Genomic DNA, 14,812 nt, shown 5'->3' on the forward strand with positions numbered 1-14,812 from the left:
ACAGTGGCTGCATTGAAATACAACACCGCCTTGCGACACACTTCAATAAATGTCGTCAACTGACTTTTGTTTACCAACCCTTACCCAGAATGCACCGCGGGTAACAGGAAGCGTTCATTTCAGTTGGCGCGCTACTTCGAGTCGACAGATTGCCGGTATGAAACGATGAACACGGCCATTTTTCTTAGTCACGAGAGAATTTAGCAACAAAACGCCCATTTATACACATTAGTAACACTCCTGTCATAAATTTTACAGCGCCTGACTCGTGAATTTCGTTATCACAAACCATCAATAAGGACGGAGTCGAACTGGTAGGAATTTGACGCTTCTCAGTTGCATAATGGAGGGATTGCTCTCAGACGATTTGTATCGAAATCCCCACCGGCTTTCTCTGCATGGAAAGATAATCTTATTTATCCGCAAACGAGCCTCAGCGACAAACGACGGCGAAAGAAGCGAGTTAATATTCTGCAGCCTTTCGTTTGAACGGGGAGACAACGCGTTTCTGAAGGCAGCAGATGGAGCAGCTGTCATCAGCAGGAGAAGATCGGATCATGTGGATATTGTAAAATGTAAATGTGCCACAGATGCTCAGGAGAGACACACAACTGCATGTGTTTTAGTGACAAAGAAGAGTGAGAAAGGACACAGCTTCCAGTATAGTCTCCTCACACTGAGCAGCTCAAACAGACTGGAGCCCTGCATTGAGTTTAAACTTTCATATCAGATGAAGGAGAATGTTTACATCCTGCAGGGCCCCACAGTGTTGTGGACTCATGAAGATAGTGTATTTTATACATCTCTGCAGGCAGGAGGTGTGAAACGGATCCCCATTCAGTTTTCCCACATGGTTGCTGCAGAATTTCCCCTCCACAAAGGACAGATATTTGTTCTTGGGCTACAAAACTTGTCAGAAAAATCCTTGATTAAGCAATCTACAAGCCAAACTGTCGGCTACTTTGTTCAGGATGGACTTGTGTTTGATGGCAGTCTGATTTTACCTCATCCCTACATTCGCATCACACGGTGCATCTTTGTGCTGAAGGCTGACAGAGTGGATGGTGCCCTGAAATGCACTCTGGTTGCAGCAACGTCTAAACAGCAACTTGTTTATTTTGAGAATGGAACAGTAAAAGAAATTTGTCAACTACCCTTTGAGCAACCGGATAATATTCAGGTTGTTGACACTGGAAGAAATGGCTGCCTGTTGGTCATATCCTTTCACCAGGGGCACGTTTGTGCTGTATGGAAGGAAACCTTTCAGGTCTGTAAAACAGGGGTGTCATTATCATTGGATCTACTCACATTGATTTTCTAGGTTTTAACAAGCCCTCTTTGTTGCACACTCTTCTCCAGATAGCCTCCTTCTGGTCAGGAGTCAGCTCAGTCCATTCAGATGACTTCTTGGGATGTGGAACGGAGCAGATGCTGCTGATTTTTAAGGATCAAGGCGCAGAAGGACAGCAACTGGAAAAATTTCTCATCACTGACCTCTGTGGCCTTTCATATTCTGTAAGGCTTTTTGTATTTACTAAGCTACAGTATTCTACTTTTTATTTACATAAATTTACAAAAAATATATATTTCAGCGTGGCCAGGACACCGAAGCACCAAAGACATCTTCTCCCCCAGCAGAGAACTATCTCCTCACTCTTCAGGCTTTAGAATCCAGACTGCAGGTGAGTTTTTAAAATACATTACTGAAGTGGGTGTGGCAGCACTAGAATAACGGTTTTAATTAGGCCTGAACATTTTGCATGAAGCATAGAGAGAAAATATTGCAGTTGTTTTGTCTTTTGGCTGCTCTTAATTGTCTGATTTGAGTTTACAAGCTGCTGTCCGGTTTTGCCTTCTTTAGTATTTTTTTTCCCCATTTTATTTTGTTTTACAAATTGAATTTGCTTGTTTTATCCTGTCTTGATATTTTGTACATTATTTTGTTGCTGCCTGTGTTATAGCATGTACAGCACTTTGATCAACTTGGGTGGATTTAAATGTGCAATATAAATAGATTTTATTTGATTCGAACCTGTACCAAACAAACAAGTTCCCTTATGTCTGGACAATATGATTTGTATTCCAAAGCATGTCAGTAACATCACAATGCTTTATTTATAATGGTATGTTGCAACACACTTGCACACATCTTCCAATTTGGATATTGCACATGGCTGTGTTGCACTTTTGATAATTTCAATCAACCGTTCAGCTCTCGACGTTTTGATAGTAACCATATAATGATAATAGCTGAAAGTAAACTTTTAGTATATTTTTTTTGTTGATATCAAGACATGTGGTTACACCAGACATTTTCTTACAAAAAATGTGTAAATAATTCTTGGTTATAGCAAAAATAAATAAGTAATTAATATTTCTGCTTTACACGTGTGAAACACTGTCCTTTATATTATTAATTCACTGTTCTACATGCATCATTTAGGGATGTATATTAAAATATCTGTATGTATGGTTCGATGATAATGTAATTTAATCTATATTGCCAATTCATATTATACTGCAGAGTCATTGACCCAATAATGGTATTTGTCTGAGATGCCACCCTTCTACTATTGCATCTTCAATTTATAATATATGCTGTCAATCAAATATGATTTCTAATTTAGAGTGGATTGATCGTGCTTCAAGAGCTTCAGAGAGAAGTGAGAGTAAAGGACAGAATTCTGCAGCAGTCAGTCCAGGTCCTGAGTGATGTGGTCTCAGGAAGAGAGACTGTTCTCACCCAGCATGAGCAGGTACTGTGTATGTAAAGAAACATATTTGTACAACCATGACAAAAAAGCAAAACTGCATGCTGTGTTACGGTGTTTAATCATAACATACTTTGTGTGTTCTTATCAAAAATGTTAGTTATCACACTTAGACAGGAGATTAGGACGTGTTTGTTCAACTGTGGTTCCTTGGCCAGATTTAAAATTAGCCAACAAAAAATGGCATCAAACTTTGGTACAAGACATTTTTAATTTATAATCCGGATACAAGCTGCTTAATTTTCAGTAGCATTCATTCAGGAATCACTACATGTCCAACCATGACAAAAAATGCATATTCTATTGCACTATTTATTTACAAGATACTGTGTTTTGTTATCAGAAATGTTAGTTATAGTACTTAGACAGGAGATTAGGACACATTGTTCAACCGTGGTTTCTTGGCCAGATTTAAATTTAGCCAACAAAAAAATGGCATGGAACATTGGAACAATACATTTTTAATTTGTAATCCGCATACTAGCTGTTTAATTTTCTGTGGCATTCATTAAGGAAATTACCATCACGCTGGCAAGTGTTATATTTAATTAATAACCTGCAGTGTACGGCTCATCTTCCAAAACAAACATTTTTGAAAAGCACATTACAAATACTTCCCTCTCTTCTGACCAAAAGCAACATTCTTTGTTCTTCAATGAAATCCACTACGTCTGTGCCTAAACGGCTGTTGTTCAAATTGAAATGTCTGACACAAACTGCTATTGGTGCCACTGCTGTCACACACTTGTCATTGCTGATTATAGTCTTTGCGCTCTCTGTCTAGGAAGGCCTAACTGCTCTGTGGGACTGTGATGATGAGTCAAAGGACGAGGTCTTGGATGACAAGATGCAACACATGCCGACAGTGTCTTCAAAACCTCACATTGACAAGCTGTGGCATCGTATCACTGAGGACCGAATGATTGTTGGAGTGATACTAAGTAGTGACAGCTCTCGGTAAAGTTTTTTTTCTTTTTTTTCTTTTTTTAAATCGAAGAGTAATTCAAGTATTTTTCTATGTGAGCTTTATGGACCAAAGTATTTCTGAAATTTGGCCCAAACACTTTGTAGTGATTCTTCTGATATGCTCTGTCAACTTGATGTCTTGTCAGGCATGATGAGTCGATCTAGTTGAGTGGATCCATGCAATGCAAAGACACAGGCAATATTGATATGGCACTCCACGTTTTAATCCAGTGAGAAGTACTACTGTCCATCTGTCAGACTATATCATTGCTGCCCGATTAGATTTATCTCAACTTTTGCCATTTGAGTAAATAATTTAAAAAAAGAAAAAAGCTGTCACGTGACTAAATCAATGAGGCATTCTTGTGAAGAAACTCAACACTAATTGAGTAAAGATGTTTATCTGCCTCTTTGATTGCCCCAAACTGCAAGGCAGATGCAAGGTGACTAGGTGGTCACCATGGCAACAAGTTTTTAATAACTCTCCAAGCTCCTTTTGTGGAAACAGAAAGCTATCGGATTCCTCCATCCACCTGTTCTTGTTTTTTCATTTGGGAACACGCAGTGGAAAACTACTTCTGGCATGACAGCCTCAAGAGCCTGCATATTGCTTTTTTGACTGGTCCACTTGATATAATTTCACCACCTGGAAATTTTGGTGATAATCAATCCACAAGCAATCACACCTTCACTCACACACCCAGTCTGTAGTTTTGTATCTGATGTCCAGCGTGATTATCCGCTGTCCATGCGATATCTGATTGTTAGTGATGTGTTATTTTTGTTCCAGACCAGTGAGCACTTTGAGCTTATCCATCCTGACAGAGGCGAGCCAAAGCTCAACGCCCGCAGTCATCCAGACCCGGAGCCAAGTGTTCTGGCTCCCCGCGCCCTGCCCCTCATCATCCTCCTCTGCCTCCACGTTCTCGGAGCCTGCAGCCAAAAGAAGCAAGCAGCATAACGCCAGCAGACCCAATGATCTCAACACATGCAGACTGGCTGTGACTGCGGTGACCAAGCTGACACCTCTTTTGAACTCCGGCTGTGTCAAGTGCCGTGTCATGCTCCATTACATCCAAAGACAAGATGCTTTTGCCCTCCTGAGCAATCCAACACCGGCTGTTCTGCATTGTGGTCAAGTTGCATTAGACATTAATGATGATCTCCAATCCCAGCTGCTGAAAAACCCTCAACTCAAAACAGGTAAACTCACAAAAGCAGGCGACTTGAGATTTTAATCCTCACACATGGATGTTTATTATTTTGTGTTTTTTTTTTATTTGCCCAGATGAGGTTAGAGAGGACTTGCTGAGTCTGTTGGCAGTGCTGGATCGCTGGGTCTTCCACATAGACTCACCTGATTACAGTTTAGGTGATATAGATGGCTGGATTCAGAAAAGAGTGGGCTGTAAGAAGATAGAAGTGAGCCCTGAGTATCTACTATTAAATTCTTCAGGACCATCTGCTCTCATGCTGCTGCGATGGCATCAGATTACCCCTTTCCAAGGGGAACTGTCTGTCCATTCCAGGTAAATCATTTTTTGAATGATACCAGTAAATATGACTGACCTCAGAGTTTTTGGTTTGGATGGTTCTTACTTTTAGTTAATGTAGTTTAATTATTGATTCACATATGAAAAGAATGCATATTTTTAGCTTGAAATTAAATGTTCCCTGTGCATAAAATATCCATACACGAAAAGCACTGAGAAAGCGCAGTACTCCACCAAGGCTGTTCATTCTCCCATATGGAATTGTCCGAAATGCAGCATTTTTTTCTGTAGAAATGCAGCATTTGTTTATTAGTCATTGATGATCAGAAATCACAGCAACATAGAATGTGACAATTTAATATAGATGTCCCCACAAACAAAATGACATTGTGCTGAGTACAGGCGTGTGTTATGCATGTGTACGTTATATACGGATACCGGATCACGTGACCCAAATATGTAGCGGGCGGCAGGAATTGATGGCATTCAGAAACACCCCCACAATTTAATCCATCGTTCCTTGTATCATTTCTGACAGATAAGTCCGCAGCGGCGGATTTGTAGTAGGATCGCAATCATGTTATCGTCAGCAGGAAGCTGACGTAGTATTCACTTGTTGTCATAGTTACAGTGACGCCGTGCTGCTATCTCGCAATGATACAGAAATCTTTAACAAATCCGTGGATCCAGAGTATAAGCCTCATCACTGCCAAAATCTAATCACTTGGTCCTTGTGTCATTTCTGACTTTCCCTGAAAATGTTATCGAAATCTATTAGTCCGTTTTTGAATAATGTTGCGAACAGACAGACAGACAGATGGACAGACAAATAAACCTTGATCGTCACATAACTCCACTGCGTTCCGTGTTTGGCGGAGTAACAAGAAGTAAAAATAGAGGTCCACACAGAACAACATTGCTCCATAGCACTATTAGCATTAATTACATAATGTACCTTTAATAAGTTGTTACATTTGACCTTTACCTTCTATTATCTGGTTGCCATTTCCATAGATTATGACTTTTCCTATGAAGAACTTCCTTTACTTTGCATGATCTGAAACGCTACATGCTCCTAATTTGATTGTTGTGCAAAGTCAGAAAAATCCAAGATATTCAGTCGAACATCAAATGTAATCTTACTGCTTGGTGTATTGGTTGAAACACCACCATCTGGAAATCTCTTGCATTATTCAGTTTTATGTAAAAGAAAGAGGAAAGGTAGTTCTGCAAGTAGAGGTGGCCACTGCTCAATTTATATTAATAGATTCAAAGTAGACAAGGCTTTGAAGTTGACTAAGGCGTATGTCTGCATGATATTTCACCGTATCAAATAGATTAAGATTCTCTGGCAAGCAGAGTGCTTAAAATTACAAATCCTGCAAATGCATCCTGAACAGGTAACTGGTTGGAATTGGCTGAAAAAAAGCACAAGATATGGCAAAAAGACTTCAAGAAACTTCAATCTTTTTTTAAAAATTAATTGCAACATGTATTATGGAATAGCAAGTAAAATCCGACTCTACTGTTTTTCTTTGCAGCCAATTACAGATGCTCCAGTTCTTGGACTCACTGTTGGCGTACCTCCCTGCTTCTTGCTCCATCCAGTCGGTCAAAGGTGTAAGAGGTGAGGGTACAGCACAAATGCTTGGTTTAGCACTGGAGAAAGAGGTGGTGTCACTCAGAGATCATGTGTCGTTGCTACTCTGTGAAGAAGAAGAAGAAGAAGAAGAAGCAAAGAAGAAGAGCACTGGACATGAGCTAAATTCTGTAGAGGGCCTTCAGAGGTGTAGGGAGGTGTGGCAGCAGGATGTAGAGAGGACTAGGATGAGGTTGAGCCCTCTGGTGGATGTGGGGAAGTATCGTAAGCTGATCCAAAGCGTGTCTAAAGTCCAACTCGAAGGGGATTTTGCAGCTCTCTTAAACACTCAAAGGACATAGAACACACAATTCCCATCACTACATCTATTTCCAGCGTTGTCTTAATGGACAGAATCTTTAATAGTGTCAACTTCAATGACAAAAAGACAATTCATCATGTATGTTCTGTTCGTTTTCAACTGCATTTTAGCACCTAGCCCCGTTGCCGGCTTGCTGTACTGAGCTGAACTGTGAGTGTCTGCTTGCTCAGACAGCCTCTTGGGGTTCCTATCTATCCAGCGTCTATTGCCGTGTAGAGCCTCAGCCCAGTTCCGTTGGATCACCTCCTGGGTTTCATAGCATTAATCTGATACTGTTGTGATACTGCTCTCTGCACAGCTTATTCTTCTCGTCATGTCCCTTTTAGACCTTCTGTGTTCAAACGCGCTCTTTTATGTCTGTCGCTGCAGCTTCATGCGTGCTGTTCAGTGGGAGACAGAGATCACTTTCATCCTGGAGTGAGAAACTGTATGTTATGAATAAAGACAGCAGATGATGGCAGTGCAAAGCTTCGTACAGCTACTCATAGGCTGCAGTTGACTGAAAGCTTTTAGTGGTACTTTCCCTCCTGGTTCAGTTATTTTGATGGGGAATGATGTAAAGGGGGAAAAAAGTTCATGGAGGCTGTTTCTCCTGTGACGCTGCGCAACCTGTTAGTGCTATGTTTACAACGGCATCCATCCAAAAAAAATATCAAATGATATTTAAAACAACCTTCACTTTACTGGATACAAAAAGTCTGCGGCAGCTTTACCAGTAGTGTTGGCAAAAATGGATGTCAAGGGGCTTTTTTTTCCTCCCTGTGGGAAATGAATTTAGTTTGTTCTGAGAGCTCAACCATCTGTTTGTATTACTCAGTCTAAGGAGAGATAAATTCCCCATCTTTTACACCTTTAATGTCTCTGCTTCATCGGGCATAACTGCTACCACTGGACTCGTTGCCACAGGACTGCTCTCAATAGCTGAAGCAAAATACTTAAAAGTTTCCTATTTTCACGAGTAGTTTCTGATGTGTTACGTTGTGCTGGTAATGCCGCTGTGGGTTAATGAAATGTTACAGAAGTAGGAAGTCTATTTTTGTCATGTTGGTGTGTAAATAAAGCTCCAGTTTGCAGCTCTGTTCGCGAGCTCAACTTCAGCCACTATGCAAGCTGATCACACACGAGCACTTTTTTTTTTCTGCCGCTTTAATCCCTCACATGCAGAAAACACCCTCCTCCCCTTTTGGCTGCGATACAAACACCTCTGTCACTTCTAGCAGCGAGGAAGACTTTCGAATCCTGCACAGTAAATAACACCAGTAAATGGCCAGGGGGAAATGAATCACATGTGGAAGGGACAATTCAATTGCACTGGTGTTCCCTCAGAGCCCAGACTGCCACCCCAATAAAATATATGGTTTGTCATCCCATTATTGCCTGTTAACTTCTATTTACTCTGAATGGTGGAAGAAGACTGCAGGGTTTCTACCCTCTGCTAAAGCCCCCCCTCACTTTAATGGGGAATGAAGACGCGACAGATAAATAATGCTGTTGCTGTGAAACATCTCACATATAGAGAAAAGAAAGTCTACACCCCGTCTAGTTTATTAGCGCACTTGACTGATCCTTACATTTTCTGACACCTATGCCAGCCTTTTACTGTCACTTTAGTATGGAAGCCTATTTCTGCCCAGATAACAAAACTAAACAGCAAAAGACAAATAGTTATTCATCATAAAAATGATTATTGGTAAGTCAGATGTATGAGATAAATGCAAATTAGTACATAATCAACCAAAAGCAATTAAGTGAAATCAACATGTAATTAATAATTAGTTTTTTAATATACAATTTTGCTAAAAGCCAGAGTACTGGACCTTTACATATAAATTAATGTCTGTTATGTTGAAGTCCTTGCCAAAGTGAGTTCACGTGAGCCAAAAGCCAATCGGCATCAGGTAACTATTCTCTATACTGGAGTTTTAACTCTGGTTTCAGTGACGTTCTCATGCAGGCTCAATCAGCAAAGATGGTTGAAAAATTGAGGGTTTCAGATGCTTCACACAAAAAACAAACTTTGCGTTAAGAGGAAGGATTACAGTTGGAAAGTGATCAATGGCAGGCATATGTCATACATTTTATCTATAGGTTTATTTTTGTAATTAGAATTTCAGTCAAAATTTTGGTTCATCATGGCCAATGTTTCAATTTTTTCTAAAAATAAACATACAATACCATATAATTAGCATAGTAACAAGTTTCCAAATGCTGTCATTTATTTATTGACTATATCAGTATTTTTAAATTGCATTCTGATAGTTTGATTTACAATGAAATTAAGCATTTTATCTCTTGCTTTGCTATTTAGAATACAGGTTTGTTATTGCTATATATGTGTTTGCATATATGACTCAACATTTAACAGCATCAGAAGGCATTATAATATTATTAATTATTGTATAATAAACCTGAGAATGATAAACAGCACCCAGTTTAGTTTTATGCCAGTTATTTTATGTTTTTGCTAGTTGGGTGGCTCCTTCTGTTTCCATTTGAATCGTAGCATGTGCCTTGAGACCTACATAATAGTGAATGATGCTGCTAAGTCATGTTTTTTCTGATGCCTTGTGATGAGGCCACTGGTCTTTGCATGCAGTCAACTGTTATCGATCAGGGTCACAGGCTTTTCTCTCCCCTAGAGTCTGGAACTCACTGGGTCAACCAAACAGAGTGGGCGACCACTGATTCTACAATATAACGGTAAGTGTACAGCCCACATACAGTAGCAGACATGAATACTGTATCTGAATACAGAGAGACAGTGTTCTATTTTAAAGACCAAAAAATGCACAAGTTAGCAACATTTAAATTTTGTGTTTCCGTTATTTAAATTATTTAACCTAGATGCTCTCTTGTTTTAGGACACCTACAGAAATAATTAGAGGTAACTAATCAGTTGAGGTTGCGCCTTTTGCTTACAACTTAGCAGGCCATTTTTTTAGGTCCTAAGGCATAATGGTACAGACAGTAAACTGTACATGCATAATGAATAGCTCTGCTTTAACCCTAGAAACCCACAACCACACTGTTCCTGAGTGTTTTCTTTGCTCCTGTCAAATTTTTACTCACTATGGGCTTATTTATCACTGCAACTTTCACCTCTGTAGAAACAGCACAACTATGGCTAGAGGTATACAGAACTCAGAAATGGATTTTGTGCAGTATAACTCAGTTACAGCACCATGAATTGTAAAATAAAAAAGAAGATTGAATTGGATTGTTCATTTTACAAAAAAAAAAAAATTAATCAACATTTTTCCATGTGTCCTATGGAAGCCCGATTCTGCCACTTGGAAAAAAAAATCTTATGTTATCTTATAATTATGAGATACAAAGTCAGACTTATGACTTACTATCTCATAATTATGACTTACTATCTCATAAATACAAGATTGTAAATCATAATTATGGCTTACGATCTTGTAATTATGAGATACAAAGTCATAATAATAATTGTAAGTCATAATTATAACTTTGTATCTCATAATTATGAGATGGTTTCCGCCACTTTTTTTCAAGTGGTGGAAATGAGCTTCCATAATGTTCAGAGGTGTTACAAACTGAAAAATTGGTGCCTGTTCATACTATAGATATTTTACTTCTTACATTTTTGATTGTTTCTTAGCTGCTCTGTGTAAACACAGCTTGCAAATTCAACCGAAAATTCCCTAAATTTTTGCCAGTTTTACACAGGCAGGTCAATCAGATTTTTTTTTTTTTTTTTTTTTAATACAGAATCTGGTTGTTGCAAAAGTGTTGTTTTTGGAATTTTTTTAAATTAGCCATTCAGAATAAAGGAATTTTAGATGATATTCACTCGACACAGACTGCTTCCTTTTGGCAAACACCTGGACCAATGCCGTGGTGCTATGTACTGTATCATTTTGGCGATTTAAAACAAAATAACACACCTTTCAAACCTGCCAGTGGGCTCTGGGGTTTAAAGGGGCTAAAATGCTATAGGCAATAAATTTATACACTAAATATATTTGCTGAGATCTGATGAAACTACTGATCTCATGTAAGGTTCACTTACTTTGTGTTTCTGGAAATTTCAACGACATCCCATGGCCTTACTTAGCTGGTCAGGTGACATGAATAGAGGTAAAGTCAGATTTCAGATAAGATCAAATAAGATGGACGCGAACCAGGGATCTTCTAAATTTCCACATTACGGTGTCTAAAACTGCCCAGCCCAATGCGTTTTGTTGACTTGCTTTATCCCAAATGTTTCCAACAATGTTCAAATCCACACAATTTTGTGATTTTCTACGGTCTCTTTCATTTTGATCACCTCTCAGTGTTGTTGTAGCCCCATTACCTGATGTAGTCAGAGAAATGAGATAAATGCTAGATCGTACATCAGAAAGTGTGTAAAGAGAAAGAGGAAGCAGGCAAACTAGTTAGACAACTGCTCTAATCTTCATTATATTATCTGCTTTGCTTGCTTGCAATGGATCAGAATCCTTGTTTTGAATTTTCAGTACAGGTGACAGCCCTGCATTGCGTTATGAGTTACAGTAGCTGTGTAGGTGGTTGAATCATCAATTTTTAAGTTAGCTATTAACATTACATTGACATGATTTTTGCCTTAAACTGTGCCAATTCACTGGCTGCCTCCTTAGAATCAGGCCTTCGTATGATGTTGGCCTTTGCAGGAATTTGTATTTGCATCACAAACTGCTCTCACACTTCCCTTTATGTCACCACTGTTGACGGATAACAATCAGGCCACAGCCAGAGACATTTCTGATGGAGCCCAAAATTAGGATTTTATCTTCTTCTTTTTTTGGCTTGCTTAATAATTTGGCGGGGGGAGTCTGCCATGGTATCTTCAATACAAATGTCACCAGCACACAGTGAATCTTGGATTAGGTTGGAATGGATTCTTTGCAGCCAGGGAAAAGAAGACCTAATTTCTCACCCGCATTTGAAGAATCCTTTGAAGTGGGACAGCCTTGTCACGCCGATGTGATGGATTTGGTCTTTAAATGCAACCTTTGAAGGATGCGGCCCCTGAATTGAGACACAGCTTTAGTCACGTCTCGTAGATTTGGCAACGGTGGTGAAGACAACAACATCATAGATACCGCGCTATTTCATGACATCATTAAACTATGTCTTTCGTTTTGATTGACAGACACCTGATGGCAGAAATTACATACTGTGTGTTTACAGACTATAGACGAGGCAACATTTTAACACAAAACTATAAGAGGTTGGACTAGAGATCAATAGTACAGTGTCACTGCTCCCAATGTTCCACATTTGGTACAGCAGTTGTAAAGCAGAAACCACATAGACTCTCCTTTGTTTTGAAGTTTGAAGAGTGTCATGGGAGTATTAACCTCTGAGCAAAACATACAGAAAACATCAGCTGATTTCTTTGTGACTATAACACAGTAGACGATGTGTTTTGACTTAGTGCAGCATTTATGCTAAGACATAACATACTTCGTCGGCAAAACCATGCACAAGTGTTCTTAACTTCATTAATTTCCTGCTTTTCTCTCACACCGGCCCTATCAACTGCTGTGCAGTTGCTATGGCAACCCTCATTTCTTGCCTCTCTCAGACCTCACAAAGCAGTCTCAATAAACCATATGAATGATGGAAAGTTGTTTTCCTCTTAAACAGAATTATAGGCTGCAAATAATTTTCCTTTCATAAGACGTTATGCTGAACTTGATTGCTTGAAGGCTACTGCAGCCTCGCATATTCAGACTGCAGCATTACTTGGCCGTGGTGTGAGCCTCTGCTGGTGAAATGGGTGGTATTTCCGTGTGAGGATTAGTATCACTGATTAGCTTATAATCCCTGTGTTTTGAGCATTAAAATAGCAGTTGGATGATTCATGTAACCTTCTCAATAAAGCTACCGCAGCCCATGTATTCACCACGGAACACATAAAAGGGTTGATGGATCCTAACATTACCCACAGTATGGTAATGACTGGCATTATTAGTCTGATAATGTAAATACTGGATGTCTGTTTGTGTATCAAGAGCTGATGTGATCACTCTTGTGTCTCATAGGGATATATATGCAGTCATGGAAAAAATTATTAGGCCACCCTTGTTTTCTTCAGTTTTCTGGTTCATTTTAATGCCTGGTACCACTAAAGGTACATTTGAACAAATATGATAACAACAGAAATAGCTCATAAGAGTTTAATTTAAGAGCTGATATATAGCCATTTTCCATGGTTTTCTTGATAATAACCAAAATCACCTAAGTTCTTACATCAATAGCTATGGCATTGTACTGCCAATAACATTACTTTTAGGCATTCCATGTTTTCTTTTCGGTCTGTTTTAATCACATGATACACACAGGAGTTAGTACTTGATTGTATAACCATTGTTTTTGATGACTGCAGTCATGCGTCCTGGCATGCTCTCCACCAGCTTCTGACATTGTTCTACTGTCACAGCAGTCCATTCCTGTTGCCTTCCTGTCCTGGATTTAGATCTGGTGATTGAGTAGGCCAAGGCATGGTTCCAGTGTTCTGGGTCTCCATCCAGGCTTTAACTGACCTTACCGCATGGCAAGGGGCATTGTCTTGTTGGAAAATCCAGTCATTGGAGGCAGGAAAGTGTTTTCCAGCTGATGGAAGAAGACTGTTTTCAACAGTAGCCCCAAACATGACCTGGTTCATTTGCCCTGTTCCACCCAAACTGAAACAACCCCAGATGGTCACTGATTCACCCCCATGTTTTACTGTAGGGGCAAGACAGTCTGGTTTGTAGTTCATCAGGCTTCCTCCTAACCAGTAAGCTGGCTGGAGTGGACATCAACTGATAATTGAATTCATCACTGAAGAGAACCTTAGCCCAATCATCAACAGTCCAATCCTTGTGATCCCCAGCAAAAAGCAACCGGACTTTCATCTGACTTTCCTTGATGAAAGGCTTCTTCCACACCCTGTGTGACTTCAGACCAGCTTCAAGAAGTCGGTTTCCAGCTGTCCTTGCCGAACAAGTCACATTTCTCCACAGTGCCCACTCATTTTTAAGGTCCCTGGAGGTCTGACGATGATTCCTGACACAGGAACGGATGAGTGATGGTCACCTCGTGGGGTAGAAAGACGTTTCCTGCCGCAACCACCTAGCGATTTGGTAGCACCATGTCAGGCTTGTTTTTTCTTGGTGTAATCAACGGCTGTCTTGGAGAGCTTAAGTTTTTTCGCTACTTGTCTCACACTCATGCCAGTTTCCAGCAGTGCCAAGATGGCTGCCTTTGTGGCTTCACATAATTCTTTTGTTCTATGCACTATGTGATAGCTGACAACTTCTGAGTTGTGCTACGGCTTGAATGTCAGCAGGAAACCACTCTAGGCCTTTGCATGTGCAGTGCTGCTGATGACATGAAATATCCTCTTATATACCCTGGGAATACAATTAGGCTTAAGTATGTCAAATAGAACATAAAGTATTATGGAATCAGCTGCATTTTTTGTCGTGTTCATGGCATTGTTAAGGTAATATACCTTTAGTGGTGCTAGGCACTAAAATGAACAAGAAATTGAAGAAAACAAGGATGGTCTAATAATTTTTTCCATGACTGTATATATATATGGAGTTTCTATGAAGTTTATTTGACCTTTGACAACAAGTGGGAG

At 39.7% G+C, this 14,812-nt stretch overlaps 1 protein-coding gene across 3 annotated transcripts in view; it reads left to right on the top strand.

Annotated features, from left to right (window-relative positions):
- Positions 1-51: 51 nt before the first annotated feature.
- The window catches only part of fancb (FA complementation group B), a 45,994-nt gene continuing 31,233 nt past the window's right edge, over positions 52-14,812 (top strand). For 2 of the 3 annotated variants that reach the window (XR_008603236.1, XM_035941439.2), the window contains exons 1-9: positions 52-1,267; positions 1,360-1,515; positions 1,593-1,682; positions 2,628-2,756; positions 3,556-3,728; positions 4,528-4,940; positions 5,026-5,266; positions 6,772-6,857; positions 9,831-9,891. Coding sequence is in view for 2 of the 3 variants with exons in the window: in XM_035941439.2 (XP_035797332.1) it covers positions 344-1,267; positions 1,360-1,515; positions 1,593-1,682; positions 2,628-2,756; positions 3,556-3,728; positions 4,528-4,940; positions 5,026-5,266; positions 6,772-6,857; positions 9,831-9,889 (2,271 nt within the window). In the remaining variant the exon portion in view is untranslated. Of the gene's footprint in view, positions 1,268-1,359; positions 1,516-1,592; positions 1,683-2,627; positions 2,757-3,555; positions 3,729-4,527; positions 4,941-5,025; positions 5,267-6,771; positions 8,562-9,830; positions 9,892-14,812 lie in introns of those variants that run through there. The other variant, XM_023295087.3, reaches the window with a different exon arrangement.

Source organism: Amphiprion ocellaris, chromosome 11 (assembly GCF_022539595.1).
Source record: "Amphiprion ocellaris isolate individual 3 ecotype Okinawa chromosome 11, ASM2253959v1, whole genome shotgun sequence".
NCBI lineage: Eukaryota > Metazoa > Chordata > Actinopteri > Pomacentridae > Amphiprion > Amphiprion ocellaris.